Below are 26,103 nucleotides of genomic sequence, written 5' to 3'. Positions count from 1 at the left end.
ATTAACTGAATAATGATGTTTGCATTATTCCTCACTGAGACCAGTGGGTGCTGACTGCTGCAAGCTTTTCAGAAGGACGAAGGGGAAAAAATATGCCTGTTAGTGTACCAAATTCCTGGAAAAGAGTTATATGAATCAGTGGAATAGTAAGGAAATCCTGGTGAAACATCCAGGCTTCTTGAAGTGGGGTGTAATTGAAAGCCCACATGTGGGGTAAGATTATAAAACCGTTCCTTGACACCACAAACTGATGATGTTGATTTTAATCAAATTAGCTGACACTATGTAAACGGGACCACATCATGTTCATCACTGGACAATTCCATGTGGTTTGGCAGGAGGTTGTATGTGTGCGCCTGAGAGTGAGAGAGAGCAGCTCAGGGGCTTATTTGTGCGTGTGTGTGAATATGTGTGTAAGAACACAATGCCAGGTTTTTGCTTTGTGATATTTCATAATCATTCAGCCCTGTATTAAAAACGAATAATGAATGCAATATAATATGGGCTTCTAAAATGAAAATCTTGGAGGAGTCGTGTGAGAAAAAAGAAAGAAAAAAGAAAGGAAAAAAAGGGTATTAGAAAGGTTGGAAGACATCTACATAAAAAGCTACTGAAGAGACCATTACACCTTAAATGACAACAAATTAGATTGCAGATTGCCTCTCTTCTTTCACTCCCCTCCTCCCTTGTTCTTTTATTTTGCTCCCATCTTTTCTCAATTGTCTTCTAGCCCTGCTTGACTTCCATCTTAAATCTCCTTTCACTCTCTCTTACTCCTCTCCCTCATCACCATCTCTCCTCCTCTTTCCTGTCCTGCCACCCAGTGGGATGTGATTAATTGTGCGTGGGTCAGGCTGCTGGCGTCGAGCTCTTCCAATATCTGAAGCTGGTCCCACCTCTGCATAAGCTCTGCGTTACCCGTTCCCTCCCTCTGTGTAAATCGGCTGGTACTGACTTAATGTGTTACCTGCATGGCTGTTTAAATTTTTTACACTGCCTCACCTCCTCTCTCCTTCATTATGCAATCTTTTATTAAACAGAACCAAAACCAAAGTTAAAAATGTCTCATTTCAGCAGCATAAATATTAAAATAATGGATATTTAAATTATGTATATTTAATTGTAGATGTGTGTATATGTAAAACAGTTGGATGGAATGAACAACAAGGTAAAAAGAAATTATCACCAACCAAGATTTGGTAGGTTGTATTTGGCCAGCGAAAATGCTGAGCCACTGTCAGTGCTCCTTACTTGTTTTTCTTCACCTATTCCTCTTTCCAACATCTTATCATATAAATATGTCAAATGATGTCAAGCGGTAAAGAATTGGTGTTGCCTAATTTGTTTAAATTGTGATGACATGGCCACTGGTATTACTCAGCAGATTGCACAGGAGACCCAGGCTACTGCAGGGGCCTGGGTGTGAGTCTGCCTGGAGTTATTTCCTGCTCTCTCCCTGTTTTCCTGTCTACTCTGCTTCCCGTTGAAAAAAATGGATAAAAAGGCCCAAATAAATCTTTTTCTTTCTTTCTTTTTTTTTTTTAAAGTAAGCTGGCACCTTTAAAGCAATGCCAAGGGAAAGTGAATTTGGAGGTCTGCTATGGGAGACACACAATTCCCCTGATGGTGATGTTGCAGCCAGCCATAAAGGCCAACAAAGTTCACGCTGGGAGGTGCTGTTAGCTTCAAACCAACACACAACCATCCCTCATGGGATCTGAGTTCAAGTCCCCTGTAGGACTAAAAGTTTTAGATAATAGGCTTGCTGTTTTTACTTTCACTGGACTGGTTAGGTTAGGATTACAAAATAATCACGGTTGCTGTGTTTTCATGGGAATATTAATCTGAATTGTTTAGACAGTTACGCCCTAAATTCTGTAGCATCACAAGTAATATGCTATTAAGATTTATTTTTTTTGTCATTACATATGTTATGAATATTCGCTTTTCCCTCCTTGCTCTTAATCACATGCACCTTTTTCACTTTTTTAACTCCTTAAATAATTTAAACAGTTCAGGTTTTTTTTTCCTCCCAAAGCAAATCTGGCTCCTCACAAACCCAGTATTGCCATTCCAATGGAAAAATAGCCGTCACAGTGCCTCTTTCTCTCTTTTGAAGGCCTGCTTTTCATTCCCTATATCCTCCCAGCATGTTCTTCCTCTTCCACAACTTTTCACCCACCCACCCCCCAAAAAAGTCGTTATTTTGTAAACAGTAGCTACCTTGCATACTTAGCTCAGCTCCTCTCCATTGATTTTATTTCTCCCTTTTCTTTCCATACCCACCCTCCAGTACATTTTATACAGCTGTTTCTAAACTTTTAGTTTCTGACTGCTACTGACCCTCTTTCATTTTCTCATTTTGACCCGCTGCCTTTCTTTCTTTCTCTTCCTTCCTTCCCACTGTGCCTCATCCTTCTCTTTCAGGTCAGACCCTCTGTCTTTGCCAGGGTGCTGGTTGTTGCCAGGGTGTGATGGCTCTGCTGAGCCCGCTGACTCAAAGAGAAGCCGAAAGGCCAGCCAAACCAAAATCACTGAACAGCAGAAAGCTGCACTGCTTTGTTCTCTTCTGACCCCACTGTGCATATACGCACTCACACACACGCGTGTGCACAAACATGGAGAAGCATTGACAAAGACACTTGAAAACATGCATCCACTTATAGGGAATTTGTTTCTGAATCATCACAAGCACACACACCTACACACATCACCATTTTCTGTATTACTAAACTTTAGTTTTGAGCAAGGTTTTTTTTCGGGGGCTTCAATCCAGCACCCACGCGTCACGGATACGAGACAGATCTGGAGGCAGGAGGCAACCACAGCAATGCAATCGTTACTGGGGGCACTGAGGCTAGAGACACACCAACTGCACTGGGGATATTCTGACGTGTAAGGCAAGCGCATATACACACATGTGCGCGTGGTTTTCTGTACCCACCAACTGTTGTTTAATTTTGACAGTTGTACCACTGGAGCTGTACAAACAACTGCTTTATTTGGACAGGCATTAGGTTTAAATTACACTCACGGCAAAAGTTACTTTACCTACAGTGGACTAAACATTTTCCGTTAACTAATCTTAAGAAAGAGTTTATTTTGCTTTGTGACGGCTTTCAGTTCAGCTGAAGCAACCATTAGAAACCCTGGAAGGCAGATGATTCATGCATCATGCACCATTTAAATCAAACCACATGGGTATTCTTATATTACAGTACTTATATAGATAAATCTATAAAATTCCCAAAGTTTGGTTGCCAAACGAAACATGGGTTAACAATTTTTTCTTATTTTTGATGTTTTAATTGTTTTAATCGACTGTAACATAACATATTTAACATAATATAACGTTGTATAAGCCTATAGGAGTGCAACACAGACAATGCCTTTTCACCTTAATGTGGCATTGAAGTGTTAGATCAGCTCGGCCAGGACACATCACTCTCATAAAGAAAGCACAGCTCTCCTGCTGGCAGTGCAGTGCGTGAGATTATTTCCTTATTTCCTATTTCACCATTTCTTGTGTTTTTAAGCTTGCAGCTAAACTGATTTAAGTACGGAGCCTCAATCAGTGAAACTGAGGCCAAGAGGTCAACAGCTCAGTAGGTGGAAACATAATTTATTGCCTCCTGCTTTCAAGCTGGATGTACACATAAAGCAACAAACAAATAAAAAGTAGGAGAAATAGGTCACTTTGGTCTCTCTGATTGTAAAAATAATCACCAAACTATCCAAATACATAATCTCACAGCTTGACTAACCATTATTTAACATTAACCTGGAAATAAGTTTATTTATATATGTTATAAACATTGATGAAAGGTTGGGTAAATGTTGTTGAAAAAGCAGAAATTAGCAGAAGAGATGCGAGTAAATAATCTAAAAGATGAGAGGGAAGCAGGAATTAAAAGGAAGGCAAATGTGCAGAGGAGGTATACATGACTGGAAAAAGAAGAGGAAGAGTATAAAGACAAAGAGAAGAGGTAATAAGAAATTTAGATGAAGAAATATTTGACAGTTTGCATAACCGAGTCTGTGTTTGAAAAGGGGAGTTACAGGCAAAGTGAAAGTCACCTTGTGAAGTTACAGTGCACTGAGCAACTCTGTCCGTCTGCCCTCATGAATTATGACAGTCGTCGGCCAAAACCTCACTGCTACACACACACATGCACTTCACTTTCCTTTTTCTCACTCTGTCCCTCTCGTTTTTCTTTCTTAGCGGTACAGAAAGTTGTGCTTCGCCGAGAAAAGTGATCATAAAATATGCAGCCGATCCACTGCTCTTCTGAGTGCTTCTCAGACCTCTTAGCTCTCTGTGTGTTTGTAATGTGCATATGGGCATGTCATGTAAATGGCAGACTCTCGCTCTCCTTTCTGATTTTTCTGTCCAACCATTTTGCCTGCCCCGCCTTCATCTGTCTGTTTTTGCACGTGTCGATTTTTCTATCGGTCTTGGTTGCAATTAATAAAAACATCAGTGTTTAAAGAAATAAAATTCAGTTCAGTCACGACACCTGTTCTGCTTCTCGCCATTATTAAAGCTCAGTCCTTTCTCAACCACCTCCCCCCTCTAGCTGTGCTTGAAAGTTTTGTGTGCAATCAACAGAAAGATGGATCACTTACACTATTTAAAAATATGCAGGTTTTGCTTCAGTTTTATTTTACATATTTGCTCTTTGTGACTGTAAATATACAAAATATATTCATTGTTAGATTTAAAAAGATGAATGCAAATGAAATGCAACATACCTTTAAACTAGCTTCATTTTAATAAAGAGGCTGTTAATTGCCTTGCAATTGATGCTGTTTGTATCACTTTGTTAACATAAACTTACCAAAACAATTACAGACAATAAGTTTCTGCATTTTTTAATTATTAATTCCATATTAATTTCCTCATGAGTGACCAGGCTAGACACTTCCGGAGCACTGCAAGCTGATTTTGGCTTTTCACTTTACATGGGTGTAACATCCCACTATGAGACTATAGTTCGGATGAACAGGCGGCGGCTGTACAGATAAAGCAGTTGTACGTGTTATTGGCCTGTGGAAATGTTAATAGTGGGGTTCTTTGTCGCAAGAGCGTGTTTTTTTCCCTAAAAAGCAGCACAATTAAAATGCCAAGGTTCATTAGCGTAATTGAGTGCAGTGACTTTGTAGTGAAACACGCAACAAAGTCTCATCACCTTAAAAACTTTCAGATCTAAAGATAAACGATTAAGTGAAAATTCACCCTCTTTTTAATGAAATCTATTTATATCTGAAAATGATGAAGTACTTATCATTTATTTTCATTAATCTTCGTTGTCAAGAGAGGGGAAAAAAAGCGAGTCAAAAGATCAGTGAGCAAAAACTGCATCTAATTCAACTGGTTGAAAACTGGCCGATGAATAATTATTAATTAATCAGCTTCCTATCCGCCTGACCTGGCTTCTCGAAACTACTCAATGAGTTCTCAGAAACATACATACTTAGCTTATGTGGTGTGTGTGTGTGTGTGTGGTTTTGGTGCATGTGTGCATCTGTGTATGGGATGTGCTTCGCTGCCAGAACCGTTTATGAATTTATGATTGCGTATGCATGGATTTATTAAGACACTTCTGCATGTTTTTTTCCACTCTGTGTGTGTTTCGCTGCATGTGCGCATAGTTGGGTGCCCTTTCCCCATCTCATTGGGATGCAAGGCGTGAGCCTGTCGAGTGAGAGCTGTCCAGGCTAGCTTTGGAGTCATTAGTGCGCTCGTTAGTCCAGTTATGTTAAATCTAAATTACCATTCATCATCACACAGGGACCCATCATTTATTCTGATGTGGCCTGGCAGACACATGCACTAACTGGATTAACTCATTCAAAGACACGCAGACGCACTTGCCAAAACACAATGGAATTCAAAATCAGGCGTTAGCTATGTGGTAAGTGCTTTAAAATAGATTATATATTATTGATTGAGACATTGCTGAATTAGAATTAATTGGTTTGCCCTTGTGAATGTAAACCACGTAAACTGCACCCTCCTGCAAACAAATGCAACAGAGCAGTGAATAACAAATCATCATGCTACAATCTACTGTATAATTTTTTAATAGGCTAGACTAAACTGTCACCTTAAGGTTATAAAGCCCTTACAGGCTGGCAACCCTAATCCCAAGACCACACTTAATATTCTACAGTAATTAATGAAGTTATAAAAAACTTCTCCATGCAGTAATAAGTCAAAACAAGTTTTTTAAAAAAGTGCACGGAAGGAAATTAAAACAAGTTTTGTGGCTAACAAGAAGACATTTTGTCTGCTACTTTGAATTCTTGGTTGGTACAAAGGAATAGAAGAGTATATGGGAAAGACTACAAGGTACAGCAGTGTGAGGCTGGCTGCATTCAGCACTGGCACTCAGCATTAAATTAGCTCTCGCTGAGTAAAAACACACTTCGTGCGCTGGCACACACAGTCATTAGCCGCTGCAGGAGGAATGCCTACCATCTGCGCTGACGTGATTGCGAGGACGAGGTATTCTCGGGAATCAAACTGACAAAGTGGATCGAGCAGCTCCTCTGCCAAATATAAAGACTGTGTTTATCACATAATTACATTTCCACTTCTGCTGTGTTTATTGGCCTTACAAGTTTGAGCACATACAGCTTTGACCATCAAAGGCTTTCAAAAAAAAAATACAAAAACGGTGGAATCAAAGTATTAGGAGGAAAGCCGACTGTGGGATTGCTGAGTTGAATGATCACGGTGCTCTTCACAGCAATGCACTGAAGAAAAGTCATAGTTCAGTCTCCGTTGTTGTATTTGCATTCGTAGTTTGACTTTTGAGAGATAAAACAACAGCAAGTCTTCACCCCGCTTAGGATGCTTATAACATACAGGTCAGAACAGGATATGCTTTAGAGCAAGTCGGATTTTTGTAAAGGATGCAAACAATCAAAATGTGTTTATCAGCATAACCAATATTAATCTGAAACCTTCAAAACTTGCATAGAGATGAAAGGACCTCTCAAGTAATTAAGATGAATCTTTTTGTTTCATGTTTAGTGGGAAAGCAGAGTGACATGCATCCATAATGTGTGCCATTAGGAAAACCACTTGTTTAGAATTATTTCGCAGCACTAATTGATTCTGATAGGTGTTTAATGACGAATATGATAAGGCCACCCCGGTGTGCATTCTTTCTTGATTTTCAGTAAAGACCAAACAAGAGAACAAATCAAGGGTGACTCTGCCTCTGTTTTCATGTGTGATAGAAAAACGATCCCAGGCTTGTTTAGGCATTTTGGTATTCACCCAGAACTGTGAAATAATTGCTATCTTTACGTAACACAATCGCTGCTACACCTGGCATGGGATTGGAATCTTCTCTTAAATGGGACCATGCCCTAATCCAACAACTTTAACCCAGTGTTGTAGTTGTCTAAGCTTAGCAATAACTTTCCACTGCTCTACAAAAAAGGTGCACGGTAACACAAACTGTGCTTGGGAGAATCCTCCAATAAAGGTTTATCACTGTCCCAGAACTGGAAAGCTGATCACTCGTACCTTTCAGCCGAGTCTCCCTGGAGCACAGATACCTTTCTAAAGGGCATCTCTTGCCTGATAGAGAGATATGCTCCATGATGTGTTTTCTGACAACCAATGTGTGGTTTTTAATTACCCAACATGGTTTCAAATTCAAAATGAACACATAATTTACCAGTTGACTGGTTAATGTTTTAAATTTTTTAACACCTAATAACAAGTCTTTGGTTGCGCTCTTTGAAACTTTAAAGGTAAAAGTGGCTTTAAATGCACATTTGTTTCTATGCTCCACGAGAGCATTTTTTATCAAAAATGCAGGCACTAAAGAACAGAGAGTATTGTGGCTTCATTGTACTGCGTCTCTTCCAGAAACATGTTGGTTGATGGAGTCTTCCACTTCAGCTGGCTTGGAGCGCCTGGGCCAGTGATGCCAGTCACTATAAAAGCTGTCTACTTTCAGAGAGACTCTCGTTATGCACTTACTTTGAGTTCACTATCATTTTCCCACTAACATCCACACACTCACTCACACAGACCTTTACTTGCACACCACATCTCCTTTTTGCAACTGATTTTATGCGGTGTAAATAAACCGCTTATTCAAGGTGCAGTTTTTTGTTGCCTCTGCCTCCACTTGCCGTGGCCGTTTGAGCTGTCATTATTTTGGTCATGAATAGTGAGTCCTCTCAGGCAATGTTTTATGAGTATACCAGCCATTGCAGACAAGCTAAAAAGTTAATTTCAGATATTTGTTTGCAGCATCCCAGCCTAAAGACTCTTCTAATTTTCTAGCAGAGAAAGCTTACCTAAAATGACTAATTTTCCAAGATGGCAGTATCAGAGTGGGTCTTCATTACTTGGCAGTGGAAAATGACTATCCGGATATTAACAAGAATGTGCAGATGCCCTACAGCACAGGTCAATCTCAAAACAGCGCCAATGCAATAACGCATTAAGACAGCAGTTTAGATTGGCCATTCACAATACATTCTTGTTAGGCATTCTTGTTAACAGATAATAGATGCATGTATATAACATATTTGTGTTATGTTTATCTAAGCAATGGAGGCAACACATATCACTTAATTAAAATTAAGCCATATTGCCAACCAATCTTGATAAAAACTAAAAACCGGAAAATCAAAACATCAGCCACCCAGTGGGGTCTCCGTCCTTACTTTGAGAAACCCTGTTCTGAGTCTATCTGACAGCCTTGGTGGTCTGGAAACAACAAAGGGCCAAATTGAGTCAGTCAGTCAGACATTTGTTCCATCAATAATTAATGCCTCCCTGCTCTCCTCCCTCTGATCCTTTCAATCTATTTTCTATCAGAGTTTCTTCTACTCGCTAATGTCACATCAGTGTTTCTTCCTTCTTTTCTGTCTGCCATTTCATCTCCCTTTCACTCTGATGTCTTTTATACCGCTCTGTCCTACATCTCTTTCTTCTGGTCTTGTTTATCTGCAACAAATGGACAAGGTTTCACCTGCCTCCTTTTTCTGCTTCTTGTTTGTTTTTGTCCTGCATCAGTTTTACAGTATGTATCTGTCTATTGTTCTTATCTCTGCCTTCTCTCCCTGCATTTTATCGCTCCTTTTTTTTGCACACTGCATATCTTTTTGGTCTTCCTCTGCATCTATGGATTTCTCCACTTTCCTTTCGACCTTCTTTTCTGTATTGCCTTGTTTCTCCCTCTCTCCTCAACAGTAGATAAATAAGTTATATCCAGGAAACTGGCTGTTTTTACAGCACCAGTATTACATGCCTTCTTTTCTTCTTCTTTCCTCAAATTCTTCCTTCTGTCCCTTTCCCCCCCATTCTGCTAACACCCCCCCTACCCATTCCACCTCCCCAAATCTCTCTTGTCTCTTGTCTCTCCAGGCAAAAAGGATGGGATAGTAACCACAGCCCTTTTGGGTCTAAATAAATCATAGCCCAGCACTGCCTTGCTTTTACAACACCGATCCTCCACTTTCATCCTGGCAACCATGAAAGAGAGAGAAGAGAGAAGAGGAGGCAAGAGCGAAAGAGACTATCTAAGGACATATGAGTAAGGGGAAAGGATATCAGAGGAAATGGTGAATTTAAAGGCTCTTTAGTCACATCTGTCTTTCTTTCTAAGCTTCTTCAGAAAATAAACCTCTTCTGTCAAAGCCAGAGAGAAAGAAGCAGCATTCAAACCCTTAACATCATAGAAACTTTTCTTTTCTTAGAGTACAGAAACTGGCTCTTTGTTGTGAATTGCTGAGATCACTTCCCTGCGACTAGTACGGTATGCTTTTTTGTTTGTTATTATTTCCTGTCGGATTCTTCAGGAGGTCAACGTGAGTCAAACTGTGATGCTTAAGAACAATACGTGGCAAAAATTACAGACTGTGTTAAAGGGGGGAAAAAAACCTTGAAAAATGCAATGATTAAAAGTACACTCGTATTATTAAAAACAAGGAATTCATTCTTTTTTTTTGCAAAGAGAAATGATTACAGCTTTTAGTCAATGCATACGTAAATTTTTCAATTTGTGACAGGTCAAATATTTTATCTTAAATGTGTCTGAATTTTTAACACGTTGTCTAACTTTATTTAGAAAAAAAGCCCCATCACTCCTTTTCATTTCCATTATATTATCAATTATAACAAGATTAATGAAACTAACAAACTAAAATCCATTTAGCTTTTACAAAATGAGCTACACACCCAAATATTCAGCTCTGACGAGTCAAAGCAGCTCCTGTGAAACATATTAAGCTCAGATAAAGCCTAGTCTACCAAGAAACATTGGCTAATTAAAAATGACTAGATTAATTAAAGTGGAGATTCATTAGTGCCACAGAGGGAGAGAGAGAGAGAGAGAGATCCACTTCTTTCAATTAGCATGATGCGCGCACACACAAATGACTAAAACACACACACATATCTATTTGCCTGCAACCTATGCACTTTCTTATATCTTATGGTTGGTTTATATGGAAAACATACATTATTATTGTAATATTAAATTCCTACGGAAAGTAATGACTGTATTTTATATTTATTACACCAATAATTCATATGCAAGCATTTTGGACAGCTGTGGCTCAGGCGGGTTGGTGGTTTGATCCTCAGCTCCTCCAGCCTGCCATTTTCACCCCCAATGCATCCATCAGTGTGTGTGTGTGTGTGTGTGTGTGAGAGAGAGAGATAAAAACACTTAGGTGTTAAAACAAAGTGCTTGTGTCAGTATGTGTGAGGCTTGTAGTAGAAAGCGCTTGGGCTGCTCAATTAGCGTAGAAGAGCGCTATATAGTAAAATATCTACCAATTTACCATTTTTACCATTTTTGCAGCACAAAGATACCCAAAGATAATTTAAAAAGTGCTTCAAAGGGAATACCTATATTTAAGCGTAGTCTCCGAATGTTTGGATTTATCCGAATGTCACACATTCAAAACAGCGGGGATAATGAAATTTGTAAGAGGGAAAACTAAGTAAAGCTAGAACTAACTCTCCACCTAAAGAAAAGAGTAAAAAAAATCTGGCACTAGAAGTATCACATATAAGCTGGACAAGGACGCCAACAACCCATCAGCCTTGAGTGTTTCATCTGTCGAGAAAAGTTGGCTAATGCTAACATAGTGTCAAGCAAGCCGAAGCGGCACTTGGAAACCAAACAGCCCTTCCGAGGGAAATTTGGCCCAGTTCAGAAGATTTCTGGATGGGAACCAGAGGCATCAATTTAGTGGATCAAACAAATTGAAAGTGCGACTCAAGCAAGCTGAGAGTCATTTATTGCAAAGAACAGAGAAAAAGCCTCACATGTAATAGCAAAAGAATTATTGCATAAACATGAATGTTACGTGCAGATGCCAGAAATATACAAGAATGCCTATATCTAAGTGTAATATCAAAATAACTCATAACGGCAGTGAAGTAGAGGCTAGTTGGCGCAAATATGAATACAGGTGGTTGAGCAGGTAAAGAAAAATATAGAAAACTCCTGACCAAGTGGATCGCAGATGCTACTCCAACTAGGACTTTATTAAAGTATAAAAAAATGTTTTCTTCATAATTTCGATCTATCTTCTTGACTGACTAATACCCTATAACACGTAAAATATTATTTGCAATTTCCCAGAGATCAAGATGACATTTTCAAATTGTCAAGTCCCCAGGCTGGAGATATTTCTGCTTGACAAACAACCTAACCTCTGTTTGATGGATAAACGAATGTGTGATAGAAACACTGCACTAAACTTTAATCTAAACCTAATCATCCTAACCTCAGTGCTGCTCAGCCATTTGAACAGCCGATGGCTTAAAACTTAAACCGATCCTTGAAAAGACAAAAGCACAAGAAGATACTCAAACAGACGCACATAGGTGTGAACAATCAAAAATACATACACCTACCTGATGGTGCAGTCACATGACCTCCAGTCACCGTTATCTCTATCATCCATTTTGTACTACGATCACGGACTCAACCCCAAGAACTGAACAGATGGGACTGCGTCTGTGTTTGTGTGTGCGCGGATATGTGTGAATACGCATGCATCTGTTTGTGTGGCGAATGCGTGTGTTTGTCTGTGCGTGTGCGTTAAGATGCTTGAAATGAAGATCAGTCCAGCAGCAGAATTGCTTACTGTCATTCATGCCCTTTGCACATGAACACAAACACTTCAACGCACACAGACACACGCGCACGCGCACACACACACCTGCCTTTATTAAAACGTCACATTCAGTGAATATACTGTGTGCTGTCATGCTGTCTGCTGTGAATGGAACGGCTGCGTATTTACAGTGAATTGTAAATCCTGCCGAGCACTCAGCTGTCAGAGTCTTATGAATTGCTAATATGTTGTATCTCGCACTGCCGATCCCCCTCTATCTGGCCCCTATCACTTTCATTGTGCGCTGAGCAAAAGTGAGGCCAGGGAATGAAAAAAAAATCTAACTTATAAAAGGAAATAAAACGTGGAGATAAAGGATACGATGGCTTTAATGAAAACCTACAATACTGTCATGAAGTATCATTTATAATGAACACGTGCATTGATTTTATTACTTATAGTAGCGGTGATTACATTTTATTTTGATTTGGATGAGGACTACACTGCCACACACTGAACCATTTACCACAGTATCCTCTGCTCCATTTATGTGAGCACATTAGCAGCACCAGACTGCACCAAGAACAATCACACCTACTTCAGCAGGATACTAATCAAGATGTGTCTGATACTGCTGGGAATCTCTCTGAGCTTTTGCATCACATACCTGCTTTCTTCTGTATATCATCTTTATGCATATTGAATTTGATCACATTTTTGACCCCACAATTCTTAAATGGGCCATTTAAAGTGAAAAATACACTGCAGACAAAGGTGGAATCAGCATTACGGAGAAAATTCCTTTAAAAATCTAAATTCTGCCAACTTCCCAGGCTTCTTTGGCTTCTCATCCTTATCACAGAAGATGTATACTTGGTAGCTTTGCCCTTAATAGTCTCTCTGTGAATATTATTCCTGATATAGTAGACATTTATGTGACAATGAGACTTTATCTCAGACTTTCAAGCTGATGACTATAATACCTAATTATTGTCAGAATGTGTTGGAAACCCTAAAAACCATAAGAAAAATCACATTCTTGTCTTGTTCTTTTCCAGCATTTAACTCAACTGGGAAACCAAACAATTTCTAGTAGTTCTAATAATTTGCCGGCATATTTTCCAAGTCATATGTAGCCAAAGATGGACAGACAGGTTGGAAAAAGTGGAATCACCCCTCTTTTCTCTCTTCTTTTTGCCTGTTTTTTTTAGGCTAATCTTTCTTTCACTTTGCCTGTGCCTGATTTCCTATATGATTATTCCTCATTAAGATAATCAAAAACAGTACCACTAACCTTATCAGCTATCAGCAATGCCACCATCACAGAACAAACTTATTTTCAGCTGCTTTTTCCTAATATCAGGATCTGACACTATAACCTTTATATTCTTTATTTTAGCACAAAATATAGGGAACAGAGGAAAAAAATAATAACCTGATTCTGTACTAACTTGTCATAAGCCTTGCAACAGACACACATAGAAACCCATTCATGCACAATTACATGCATTTGTACACACATACAGGTGAGGAAAAAGTAGACACCTTTTTACTAATATAGCTTTCGTTGCACAGTGGCCGGTCACACCTCTGAGTATAGTGACAAATGAGGAGCTCTGGAAATGTAGACAGATCAGACGCACACAATTTCTCCTCACACACTTGCGCAAACACACACATACAGACTCAATAACTCACACAGCTGGAAGCAAACACGTAAGAACATTAATGTATCCCCATATACAGGAGGAATCACCCACATATGCTAAAACACACATGGAGCGCAGAAATGCAGAGCACAGCAGGTGGCAGATACAATGTTTCCCATCCCATTGTTTGTGTTGTATTTGGGTGTGTATCAGTTTAATGTGAGTCAGTGACTACACAATTTCAGGCTGATGAACAGGTAGGTTTCATCTTTGCAAGCAATGCGTACAAGTACTTATACAGCCACCTCTGCAGTCATTCAAGGCTATAACTGAGGATAATTCACACGCAGAAGCATTTAGGAAACTGTGATCTTTAAACAAAATCATCTTCAAGTTACAGCTTTTCTTATACTAAAGACACAAAGCAGACATAGAAAAGTACATGAAGGGGAAAGAGGGACGATACAGAACTGAGAGGGAAGTGTATTCCTTTTAAATGAAAGGGGGAAAAAGGAAAGGGCGAGGAAACTGAATAAGACATAAGGCAAAGCTTATAATGAGAAGAGGAGAGTGCAGGACATATCCTTGTTTCACAGACAAAACATGAAAAGGGGAAGAGAGGAGAAGAGGAAACTGATGAGAGAAGGAGGAGGCAAAGGAGGAGAGAGATGGAGGACCAGGGTTTTTCTCTACTTACAGAATCTCCAGATCGCGCAGCGCTCGGAAAGCTCCATCTTCGATGCAGCTGATGTGGTTGCTGTCCAGTTGCCTGCACCGCACACACAAACACACACACACACACACACACACAGACACACACACACAGATGAGACAGAGATGGGAGAGAGTCAGGCGCAAGTCTGCAAGGTCCGCTCGGCTGGGGGAGGGACTAACAAAAGATGGGTTGCTTGAACGAGAGTGTGTGCATGTGGATATGTGTGTAAGGTGATACCCAAGTAGTGGGCTTAAGGTAGCAGGTAGGAGACACCGGAGTTAACTCTCTCTCTCGCACATGCACTCACTCACACACACTCTAGGAATATCAAGTCCAGATGATAGCACGAAAGCTAAGGTTAAGTCTCTCACCTCAGTGCTGATATGGCCAGCCCTAAGGAGAAGAGGAGAGGAAAAGGAGAGCGCGAGAGAAGAGACCGGTGCGCTGAAGTGGCCTGCCTGGCATCAGCCTATCACCTCCTTCCCCTGCCGCACGCCCAGCGCACACTGGCCACCGGGAGAGAGAGGGGCGAGAGAGATAGGCACAATAAGGAAGAGAGCGAGCGAGCCATTGCTACTAAAGCCCACCCTGCTTGTCTGTTCTGTAAATATTAATTGCATCTCTCCTCTCCCATCCTCCTCCTCTCCCTCCCCCCATGTCCTCTTTTATTCTTTTTTCCTCTCTCTATAGTGAAAGAGGGAGTAATTTCATTACATTAGGCCAGCCAATCCATTAAGGGCCTTTTACCGGCTCTGTCACTGAAACAATTTCATTAAAAGGAAAGCCTCCGTAAATCAACCTACAGTCACGACTCTGCCTCTTGTTCCCATTCTCCTTCTTTCCTCCCTCTCTCTCACTAACTCCTCCATTTCCAGGCTTGCTCAACGACTTGCTTGCTGGACTACCAGATGCACCCTGTACCCCACTGCCATCCATCCTTTGCTTTTACTTTAATTTGCTGGGCTCTAGGTATTCAGCTCCCCTCCCCACCAACATCATCCACCCCTCATGAACCCAGCAACCCTGAAAAGTCCACTTCCTCCCTTCCTTCCTTACTTCCTTCCATTCCTCCAACCCATTCATCCCTCTGTCCCTCCTCCCTCATCTTCTTCATCTACAGGAGAGTATGGATGGACTGCAGATGAAAATACACAAAGGGCAGACATTTAGAAGTGTCCTCATGTCCCTTGTAAGTGGCATTTAACCTATTACACACACAGACACACTCAGACAGGTGGACACAGGTAGATTAATACGGTAAACACAGCACAGAAAGATTAAAATACATACAAACTGACAGAAACACTATGAAACTATTTATTGTCTGCTCTTGAGCCACTACAACCGTGGGGCAACCGTGGCTCAGGGGGTTGGGAAGCGCATCTGTAACCGGAAGGTCGCCGGTTTGATTCCCGGGCTCTCTGTCCTGGTCGTTGTGTCCTTGGGCAAGACACTTCACTTACCGCCTGCTGGTGTTGGCCAGAGGGGCCGATGGCGTGATATGGCAGCCTCGCTTCTGTCAGTTTGCCCCAGGGCAGCTGTGGCTACAACTGTAGCTGCCTCCACCAGTGTGTGAGAGTGAATGAATAGTGGCATTGTAAAGTGCTTTGGGTTCCTTGAAAAGCGCTATATAAATCCAATCCATTATTATGACTACACCTTAATCTTTTGTCTTCTTCTCTTCCCCCAATCTCCCTTCCGCTGGATTCCTCCATTGCTAATCACTTTTTCTTTGACTTCGACCATCTTATATTCGTTTCTCTCCTCTTGTTTTGGATCAGTCTTCTCCACTTTTCATCTCTCCCAATTCACAATCCATGTTTTTCTCTCATCTTGTCTTTTATTCCCCCTTCACTTTTTCCCTTTCGCTCTTCATCTACCCATCTCTAATCAATTTCGTCTCCCTGTTTTCTTTCATCAAGCTTTTTAATTTGTTTTTTTCCCTTCTGTGTTTGCCTTGGTGTCTGCTTGGCACACTGCAACACCCGTTAAATCAGTCATGTCAGCTTTTAACCCCGAGGAAGGTGCATCCCAAAAAGGCAGCTGTAGTTTTCTCTCTTTCTGTAGGGCAGCAGAAATCACATCAGAATTTCATTTTTGTTTGTTTTTGTATATACATGTCCACAGTGCAAGTCTGTGTAAAAAATCTTAGAGACATATAAGTCCTCGGAGTATCTGAAAATTGTATTCACTACAGTGCACCACAGGTACACCTCAATATTCTGTATGTCCGCTTATCAACAACAGGCAGCTGGCCAGAGAAGGGCCCAGATGCACCATCTTCAGGCAAGATAAATGTACAAACTAAATGTTTTAGAGCACATAGCAGTACTAGAGAGTCATTATCTTATCACAGCTCTTTATACAAGAACATGCAAAGCAAACTCAGAAATATTTCTATTGAGACAAGGCTTCAGCAAAGCTACCATATAAAGTTCACTGTAATTTTTCATTGCTTGATCATTGTACTCTCTGAGGCGGCGCTGACATGTGCAGCAGGGTCACAGAAATGAGTTCACGGCACAGTGTAGTAAAACGTATTCTTCAAGCTTCTACCTGGTATTGACCAGCTACTAGTGGTTAACAATTGGCATGGTTTTGATTTGGAGTAAATAGAGAAAATATCAAACCAATCCATACCCACAGGCCAGGTTTGGATCACAGCATAATTATTTTCAACCCTCCAAAGACTTCCATAGAGTGATGAGATGCCTGGATTTTCTTTGAAGTAATGCAATCATATCTTAAAGGTGATTTAGTGTTAAGTTCTAGCTCCTAGCCATTGTGGCACTTCATTAACTGAGCACAATCTGTAAAGATTGGACAGGATCAACAATATGGAGCACTAAACAATGATGGTATATGAAAGCGTACATAAAAGAATAGTCTGGGTTTGTGCTCTTGTCATAAGTCATGTCTTGAAGCTATTTTTTTTTTCTTTGTTGCCCACTTGTTGGATGAGAGCCGCGAGTGTAAGCATCTGTTAAATGACGGAGTCTAAAATATAGTGAGTCTGGGGATCATCAGCATATGGTTGTGCCATGTTTTCTGCTTTATGTAATTAAAAGGCATGTATTTTGGGGGGAAGGAAGAATGGCGCACAGCCTAAACAGCCATGTGGAGATGCATGGCACCGCTAAAGTTGGCTAGTTATTACAGGCTTTTTATTCACGGCACTGTTCTTTTAATGTCGAGGAATAAAGTGTAGAGACAGACAACCAACAACAAATTAGGGTCTTTGTCATTCTATTCATACATCAAAATGTATGTGTGAAGAATGGCAACTCATGTGGTGTCTGAAGGAACTTTCCATCCCACACCTGCTGTTCTAGCCTGTGCTCCTGTAACTTAACAAAGGCTACCAGTTATATTAAGCTATAGCTTAATATAACTGGTATCATTTGTTTATATTTTACAAATAATGTAAAATATAAAAAAATGAAGATAATTTGGAGCCTAGGTGAATCAGCCAATATTGTTGTGTTGTTAGCCTGACATCACAGTACAGGGGTCCAGTTCAGCCTTCACCTTAAAGTGCAAATATGTCTAGCTGCTAAACGTCATCTTTCCAAAGCTACCTTTTCATTTACACTGGCAAATGAAAAGAATACCCATGAAACATTTCGTAAAAACACTTCACTTCTAAATGTAACAGTTCTTGGTTGCTGGTTAAATTTTAAGCTGTTAGTTTGCTTTCAGCCCAAAGAGAGTGCTAATTCTACAGTCTAGAAGAGGGGTGTCAAACTCTAGGCCTCGAGGGCCGGTGTCCTGGAGTTCGACACCTGTGGTCTAGAATAACACAAATAAATGTTGTGTAAGGATCTGGGCTAGTGGAACTTTAAATCAACCTTGGTGGAAACTTTAACTATAGATTATATGCTTTGTTTAATTTTTGCTAAACCTAAAAGCAATAAAAGGGTGTCCAACTCCAGGCCTCGAGGGCCGGTGTCCGGCAGGTTTTAGATTCGTCCTTGATCCAACACAGCTGATTCAAATGGCTAAATGACCTCAACATGTCTTGAAGTTCTCCAGAGGCCTGGTAATGAACTAATCATTTGATTCAGGTGTGTTGACCCAGGGTGAGATCTAAAACCTGCAGGACATCGGCCCTTGAGTTGGCCTAGAGTTGGACAACCCTTGGCTTACTCAGTTATTCTAATTGCAAAATTAATCAAAGATTTGTATTCTTGACCTCTTCTATGACAGAATTAAAGACAAGTCCAGAAATCTATGGAATAAAAGAAAAGTTGTTATTATCTTCAGTAGATTTTCCATGCAAGAAGAAAACATACTTTTCCGAGCCTTCAGACGGTCTCAAAGAGATATAAAAATTAGTTTAATGATTGTATATTCTGAGTATCAAAACAGTATTTACAGTATTTCTAACCCTCAATCCTAACCAAATACTTCCCTAATAATTAGTTTTGGTTGCCCTAAATTTCACCAAACCTGTTGGCTTAATCCTCAACTTTTCCCACCATCCCCAATTCTTCTCCTATCTTTTGCCATCCTGGCCTTCATCACCCCGTCCACTTGGGCAAAATACCCACATTTTGGAAAAGCAAATGTGTTTAGTACAACAAGGCATTTATCCATGATTCTGCTTGCTGGACTGGACAGGACATGTTACTTAGAGAAATTGTGTTCCTTGCCCTTCAAGGAATTCATTTTTATCTGGCATTGACCTGAGCTGTATGTTAGGCTACTCCCCATGTCATATTAATCACTTTTACATTGGAAATGACAGTTAACCACAATTTGGTTTGCATTTTCAGGTAGTGTCAATCTTACGGTCGTCTTTGGTGTCTTGAATTGAATACCCAGTGGCTACACTAGAAGCCAAAAAGTAAGTAAGTAAATAGATACATACATAAAATGGCTCACAAGCATTATGGGTAGGGGATTCTCATCCCTTAACAGAGCTGACAAAGACTCTTAGACACTTGCTGAAATATCTTCAGATATTTCTCTTTTTGATTACTTTTTCAATCATATCAGCTCCTCCAGAAACTTTACAACTCTGCTTTTCCGCAAAACGGAGAAAAGATACTTGTTTCTACACTGGCAGCTACATTTGAGCTTCCATCTTCGGCCACAAAAAACAATTTCATCATCTATAATGTAATTGGATTCCTCTGACAGCTTTTTACACCAAGCACCTTGATTAATGGTGACATGATTGGTATCAGTCCGGGGTAAGGGCAAGTTTGTGTATCCATGTGCGCGCTCTATATCTGTACCATTGTGTTGTCTTCTGAAACCCCGTGTGTTCCAGTCATGGATGTTTGTTACAGGAGATAGAACAGGGGTCCAAAATTTAATTTCCTTCCATATAATTAGTTAGTGTGTTTAATCATGTCTATCATAAGGCCTATTGGCAGACTGATTCAAAGCTTCCCTCTGCTACCATCTGGAGCAGAGGTAAGCACACATGGACATACACGGACATGCTGTCTCTGCATGAAATCATCAGTGAGCAACCACTACTACCTGAGTAATTAATAAAAGGATGGAAGATAGGATGAAGGAGGACCATAACTGTGTTTTCACCCCATGAATTTTAAGAAATAATGAGTCATCAAAACTTTAAATTATTGGCAATCAAAAACTTCAAACATTTGTTGTCTTTGTTGGTAAAGTAAGGAGACACTGAATAGTGATGGACACGAATAGCAGGCCATGGAAAAAATAGATTAATTTGTTATTGCTTTCTATTATAAGACACTTTAAACAATCACTTTGAGTGTTCTGAGGTTTCACTGGTTGATCTGTAAGTATATACATGGCACGATCTACCAATAAGGTTTTGGTATATACTCCCAAGTGTTGCTGGAATTTTGACTACTGGTTCCTGCATCTATTTTTCCTCCCTCATTAAGTGTTTGAAAAAGGAATGATTGCACTTCTTAAAAGCTTTCATCCATCCATTTTCCTAATTGCTTGCCCAATCAAAGGGTATGGACAGGGGCAAGAGGCATTTCATCGCAGCACTAACGCAGACAATCATTCACTAAGGAAACTAAGGATTACATTTACTTTTAGTTACCTTTCTCTGACTCGCAGGGACTTCATATAGATTAGGCTGTGTATTGGAAACACCTGTAGGTGAACAAAAATCTAATTTAAAATGGAGAAAAAAAGCTATTTTAGAGGAGTGTGTGTTTGTAACGACTAATAGTTGGTTATTAGGTTGGTTGGACTTATAGTCGGTCACATAGGTACCAACGCTGGTGGACATCTTTTGAAACAGGTAATTAAAAGCCTTTTGTATCATTTAAAGTGAATGATATTTGCATTTAATGTCCATTTCGATTTGAACAATTCAGGGTAGGATTTGACTTGCTAATGATAAATCTGCTTTTATTAATGTTCAAGGGTACAGGAATAAATTATGGTTTTATTGTCCAGCTTTTTCCACAAAAAGATGCAATCAAGGACATCAACGAGCTTCCATTAAAGTTTCTCTTTATTATTATTATTATTGTTGTTGTTGTTGTTGTTGTTGTTGCTGCTGCTGCATACTAATATAGATTAACTGAATGGAAAATAAAATTAGCTTGAAGTGCATTTTATGACAGAGTTCCAGTAAAAAAGAAAAAAAATATTCCGGAAAGCCGGAAATCTAATTTCTTGATGTATTTTAAAACTGATCGTACTTTACTGTGTTTCCTTGTATGTGATTTTAGGTCAATTTACCATCAAAACTAAATTACAAATCCTATCATTAAAATGAAAAAAAGGACTTTTAGGTGAATGCAGTCTAGCCATGTAAATCCTTTTGCATTCAGACAAAACAATTGACATTTTCTACCTCATCCCTCCATCAACCTACTGTCTCTGCTGATCATGACCTTTAATGAATTAGCCACATCCTGCCATTTAAGGACATGTGTAGTGGGGGCTGGGTTCAAGCCAAGAATCATGGGAATCTGAGTAAACCCTGTCAGAAAGCTGGCTGTCGTGTCTCCATCCTTGCGGCACTTTGATTTAAGGACGCTTTCAAAGGGAAGACCATTATTAGTCTTTTTTTTTTGTATATTTTCATGCTTGGCTCCAGCTGTCCATTGTTGGATGTGGTAAACAAGTTGAAAGTAAACATCTGCACTGGCGGAGACACACTATGATACTGGTGTGTGTGCACATGCACGTAAACGACACAATGTTCTCACCTCTCTCCAAGGCAGTGTAGTCATAATTCAAACAAACGGCTATCTTGCACTGCATTGTGGGTAGGGAAGCATGAAGCATGGAGATGTTTTACAGGGGAAAAAAACAAAGGAGGCCATGAAAGGACTTCTTTTTTTTATTCTTACACTGAAATACTTTATACTTTTGTATTTTGCTGAAAAATGGCATATTCTACTCTCTGAATACATTCTTCCAAAGCACCTGGTGGTACTATGAATGTGTAGATAGTGAGCATAGGTGGACCCAGCGGGTAAAATGAATTAAATTTTATCACAATAAAAAAACGGGTAGGATAGTGAGAAAGCAGGCAGATGGAAAACAAGGTACAATATGAGGACTTGATGGCTGCAAAAGATAAAGAGGCATGTCTGTGTGGGCACTGAGGTGTAATGTCAGGGCATATGAAACAGCTGTATTTTATCTGATGGTCTATGTGTCTTTGTAATCTAAACCAGCGGTCTCCAACCCCCGGGCCTCGGACCGGTACCGGACCATGAGTCGTTTGGTACCGGGCCACGAGAGTTGAGGCTCAGGTGTGAAATGTCTGGTTTTCAGGGTTTTTATCGGTTTTCAGCGTTATTTTGTTATCGTTTTTATCGTTAACTCGGTTTTCCTGGGTCTTGTCACGTGTGTTATGAATAACTCTAGTTTTACTAGTTTTATTTTGTTGTATTTATCCGCGACACCTTAAAGGCCGGTCCGTGAAAATAATGTCGTGCATCAACCGGTCCGTGGCGCAAAAAAGGTTGGGGACCGCTGCTCTAAACTACAGCGAAATGCCTCCCAACAAAAGTAGCGCACATACACACTGAACTAAATGTATACAGAACATAGTTAATAAGCATTACAGTAGCTGATTGTACATAAGAAGGCGCAAATGTTCAGTGCCAAAGATGCTCATGAACAGGTTAACATGACAAGAATTCATTTAAACAAAATCTTTAGATATGATAGTATATTACTACATACAACCCAGGACACAATACACAAATTTTGACACAGTGTTCAGATGTGTCCAAACTTGAAAAATACCTTTATCATTTCTAGTTTGACTGACAGGTAGGATTTAAGGGAATGACAAGACTCTCTGTCAGCACAAAGTATAGAAGCGATCACACATATACACTCAAACGTCTATACACAGAGGTCTAGCACAGAGCCTGTCTCCTTAGGTTAGCGTAAGACTGTAGTAATCACATTTGCCAGGTTCTTGGCTGTTTCAGCAAATCAGTCATGTGATAGTGGGGTCGAAAGGGCTGTTGTGTCTATGTGTGGTATACGTGCCTGTGTATGTGTGTGTTGTGCCTGTATGTAAAGGAAACAGTTCAATAAATGACAATGCTATGGTTGCCACTGGGCCGCTTGAAAGAGAAGAACCAGAAGAGAAAGATAGAGACCCTACCCTCTGAGAAACAGAGTGAGACAAAAAAGATGGGAAGACATGGACTGAGATTGAAAGAGGCAGAGGATAGGGTGAGAGCAAGGGAGAGATGGCTACATGGTGAGAGGGGGAGAGAGAGACATGAGAAAATCAATGCTGTGTCCACCAGGGACAGAATGTCATGAAGGTTTTTTTACTCCGTGGTATAATGGAGGGCTGCAGCCTTTTACTGCAGGAGTCACCTTGTCTAATGGAGGGAGGGATGGAAGGATAGAAGGGAGAGTAGAGAGGGAAACACTGTAAAAGAGGGAGGGAGGGAATTTAGGGAGGTGACTAATTGGAATAAGTTGGAGACTGAAAACTTTTGGAGAAAGCGAAGAGGATAGAATGACGATGGGAAGCGCTGCAGCTGAAGAGTAGAATAAATGAAAATAAAGAATGATAGAGAAAAGAGAAAAAGGATAGAAAGATAGAGAAAAGGGGGAAATTATGAGAGGGGGAGAAGGAAGTCGTGGACTGAGCATATAAAGAGGTGGCAGCGATGGGAGGATAAACTAGAGAAAGAAAGATTAAAAAAACAGGGAGGAGGAGGTGTTATAAGATGTCAAAAAAAAGGAGACGGAAGAAATGAATGATCCTGGCACAGCTGAGTCGGCCGTAAGTTTGACTGAAGAAGAAGAATAAAAAAAGGATTCACCTTGTAGCTCAAAGCTATTTAGTTAAAAACATTTTAAAAGGGGCTGACGCAATTTATAATCCATTGTGATTTATGTGACATTATAGCTTTGGTAGAAAATGAAGCTCCAAATGTAAACGGAGCATGTACGGCTTCTCTATTTTCATATTGGATTGCAACTGTGCATGTTGCTCCAGTGGGACAGACTGTGGCTATACTGGGGAGCACTCAGGTGCACGTGTGAGATGCCAGGAAAGAGCTTTCCCCCTTTTCAGCACATCTTTGGTGGATTTGAAGTCCAGCTTAAAAACATTAATATAAAAATGGTCACAGCTAAGGGATGGAGGAGTTGTTTTCTTTCTGCCACTGATCTTCAAATGGTTGTGAAAGTGAGTCTAAGGTGAAAGAGGTAAGGTGATGTGTAACATTTAGCTTGGATTGAGAAGCGAGAGTGGATTAGATGATCACAGGCCAACCTGAACTCAAAGGTTTGGAGCTAAGCCATGGGAACTGACACTTGCTCACTTACATGCTCACACACACACACACACTGCAGAGTACAGAGTATAGACAGTTTCAGGCCCATTTACCTTAAGAGTAATAAGCTCCTGTGGACTTTGGCGGCCACATTGAACTTACATCACACTTGGGAGAGGAAACTAAGCAGAGGAGCACATTTGCCTGTAGCCTAACTTTGAATTACCGATCTATGGCAAGATGCATATTAATCAACTCACAGATTGCCCACTGAAAGAGTACAAAAAGCACATAACTTAGATCTTAATTCACGGATACGCACATTCCCATTTTGGGATGACAGATTCATATTTGGTCTGTTATACAGAGCTACTGAAAAAAATTCAAACACTTGTAATTCTCTCTGCTGTCCAAGCTTCACTAACTTGTGATTTTACTCATGGGTTGAAATGCTTTGATGAATATAACAGCCCACAACTATACATTAGTTTGACATACAAAACCCTCATGTGAAAAGGACAGCTAAAGCGATAGCTGAAGGTAAATGTTTGAATGTCGATTATCAGCACTTGTTAATGATCTAATGAAACAGCATGTTTATGGTTAAGAAAACAGTTTCACCAGTAAGGTTCATTTAGTAGCTGTTTTAGGGTGTTTGATAATGTTTTCATCTGTAATTGTCCTATTAATGTTCATCTTGTCTGAGTTGAGTTAAAACAGAACTTCAAAGTTCATTCGCGAAATTTCAGCAGCAGTGGAGAAAATAAATCTCACTTCAAGGTCCATTTAGCAGCTGTTGTGGGGCTTTAGAGCCCATAATACGCCCGTCATCAGATGAATGAAATGAAATAATTGAACCACGTGGTGATGTGTTTTCACTTATCTTCATTAGTGGTAGTTCAGAGGATATATATGAGAGATACAACTGGCGAGCAATCAAATATGATACACCTTTGCATCACCGAAGCGATTATGGTTCATTACTTTCAAGTTAAAATCTGTTTCGGAAACATTTGCATCTTTTTCATTTACCCACTTTACCTGCACTATTTACACAAGTGAAATATGCAGAGATATTTAGATTTAATTCTTTCCATCTCATTAGCCCCAGGAATACACTTTTCCTTTCGCCTGTCAGTCAGCATCTATGGTAGCGAAATAAGAATCGCCAAAGAATGGCTTTTTATCTTTTCATATCTTGTAGTTATTATGTGTTGCTATGTGTTTCCGTCTCTTCCTCTCTTCATCTCCTCTGTCATGTCAGATGTGTGATGAAACATGGCAGCAAACTTCAATTTACACAGAGAAGATTTGTTGGCCTAATCTAATGATTTCCGCAGCAACATCAACTTTTATTGTCGCCTGTTTTTCATAAAGCTGAAGTGTCCTGCAGAACCAAATTTCTATTTTTTTTCTATCTAATGTTTTCCTGAATCTTTTCTCATTTAGAACATTTCCACAAGAGCCTGTCTGGTAGTTTAGAGGCGCCATTGATCAGCTATTATTGACGGGAAGCATTGATTGGGAAGCGTATTGATCTCACTATTGGTGATTAGGAGATCGTGAATATTTGACAAGGGGATATTGAGCATTTGATTTGAGGACAAAACCTTTGTGGACAGGAAGAGTGGTAAGGGAGTCAAGCTGATTTAACAGTAAGTAAAGAAGGAATATGGGACCAGGCAAGAAAAAAAAGAGAATGAAGGAGAGAGGAAGGGCAGCAGAGAAGCAGGTTGTAGCAGGTGTACGGAGTAGGAGGTACAAGTTTCTGATTCTGTTTCAAATATAAAAACCGCATACGTAGAATGTAATGCTTTGGACTGCATTTCTCAACATAAAATTGCAAAGAAATTGGGGATTTAAAGCTAAGGTAAATATTATTATTGTAAGAAATCTCTGTACTAGGGCT

General features: G+C 40.0%; 1 protein-coding gene across 2 annotated transcripts in view; it reads right to left on the bottom strand.

The window, feature by feature from the left end:
- Positions 1 to 26,103, bottom strand: part of slit3 (slit homolog 3 (Drosophila)) — a 232,959-nt gene that overhangs the window by 78,261 nt on the left and 128,595 nt on the right. Inside the window, exons 1-2 of one of the 2 annotated variants that reach the window (XM_005919454.3) lie at positions 14,844 to 15,452; positions 14,455 to 14,526 (exon numbers count right to left, since the gene is read on the bottom strand). Coding sequence is in view for 1 of the 2 variants with exons in the window: in XM_005919453.3 (XP_005919515.1) it covers positions 14,455 to 14,526 (72 nt within the window). In the remaining variant the exon portion in view is untranslated. Of the gene's footprint in view, positions 1 to 14,454; positions 14,527 to 14,843; positions 15,453 to 26,103 lie in introns of those variants that run through there. The other variant, XM_005919453.3, reaches the window with a different exon arrangement.

Source organism: Haplochromis burtoni, unplaced genomic scaffold (assembly GCF_018398535.1).
Source record: "Haplochromis burtoni strain Fernald_Lab_line unplaced genomic scaffold, NCSU_Asbu1 Contig_33, whole genome shotgun sequence".
NCBI lineage: Eukaryota > Metazoa > Chordata > Actinopteri > Cichliformes > Cichlidae > Haplochromis > Haplochromis burtoni.
The sequence above is the reverse complement of the archived record's forward strand: the minus strand, read 5'-3'. Positions and strand labels throughout refer to the sequence as shown.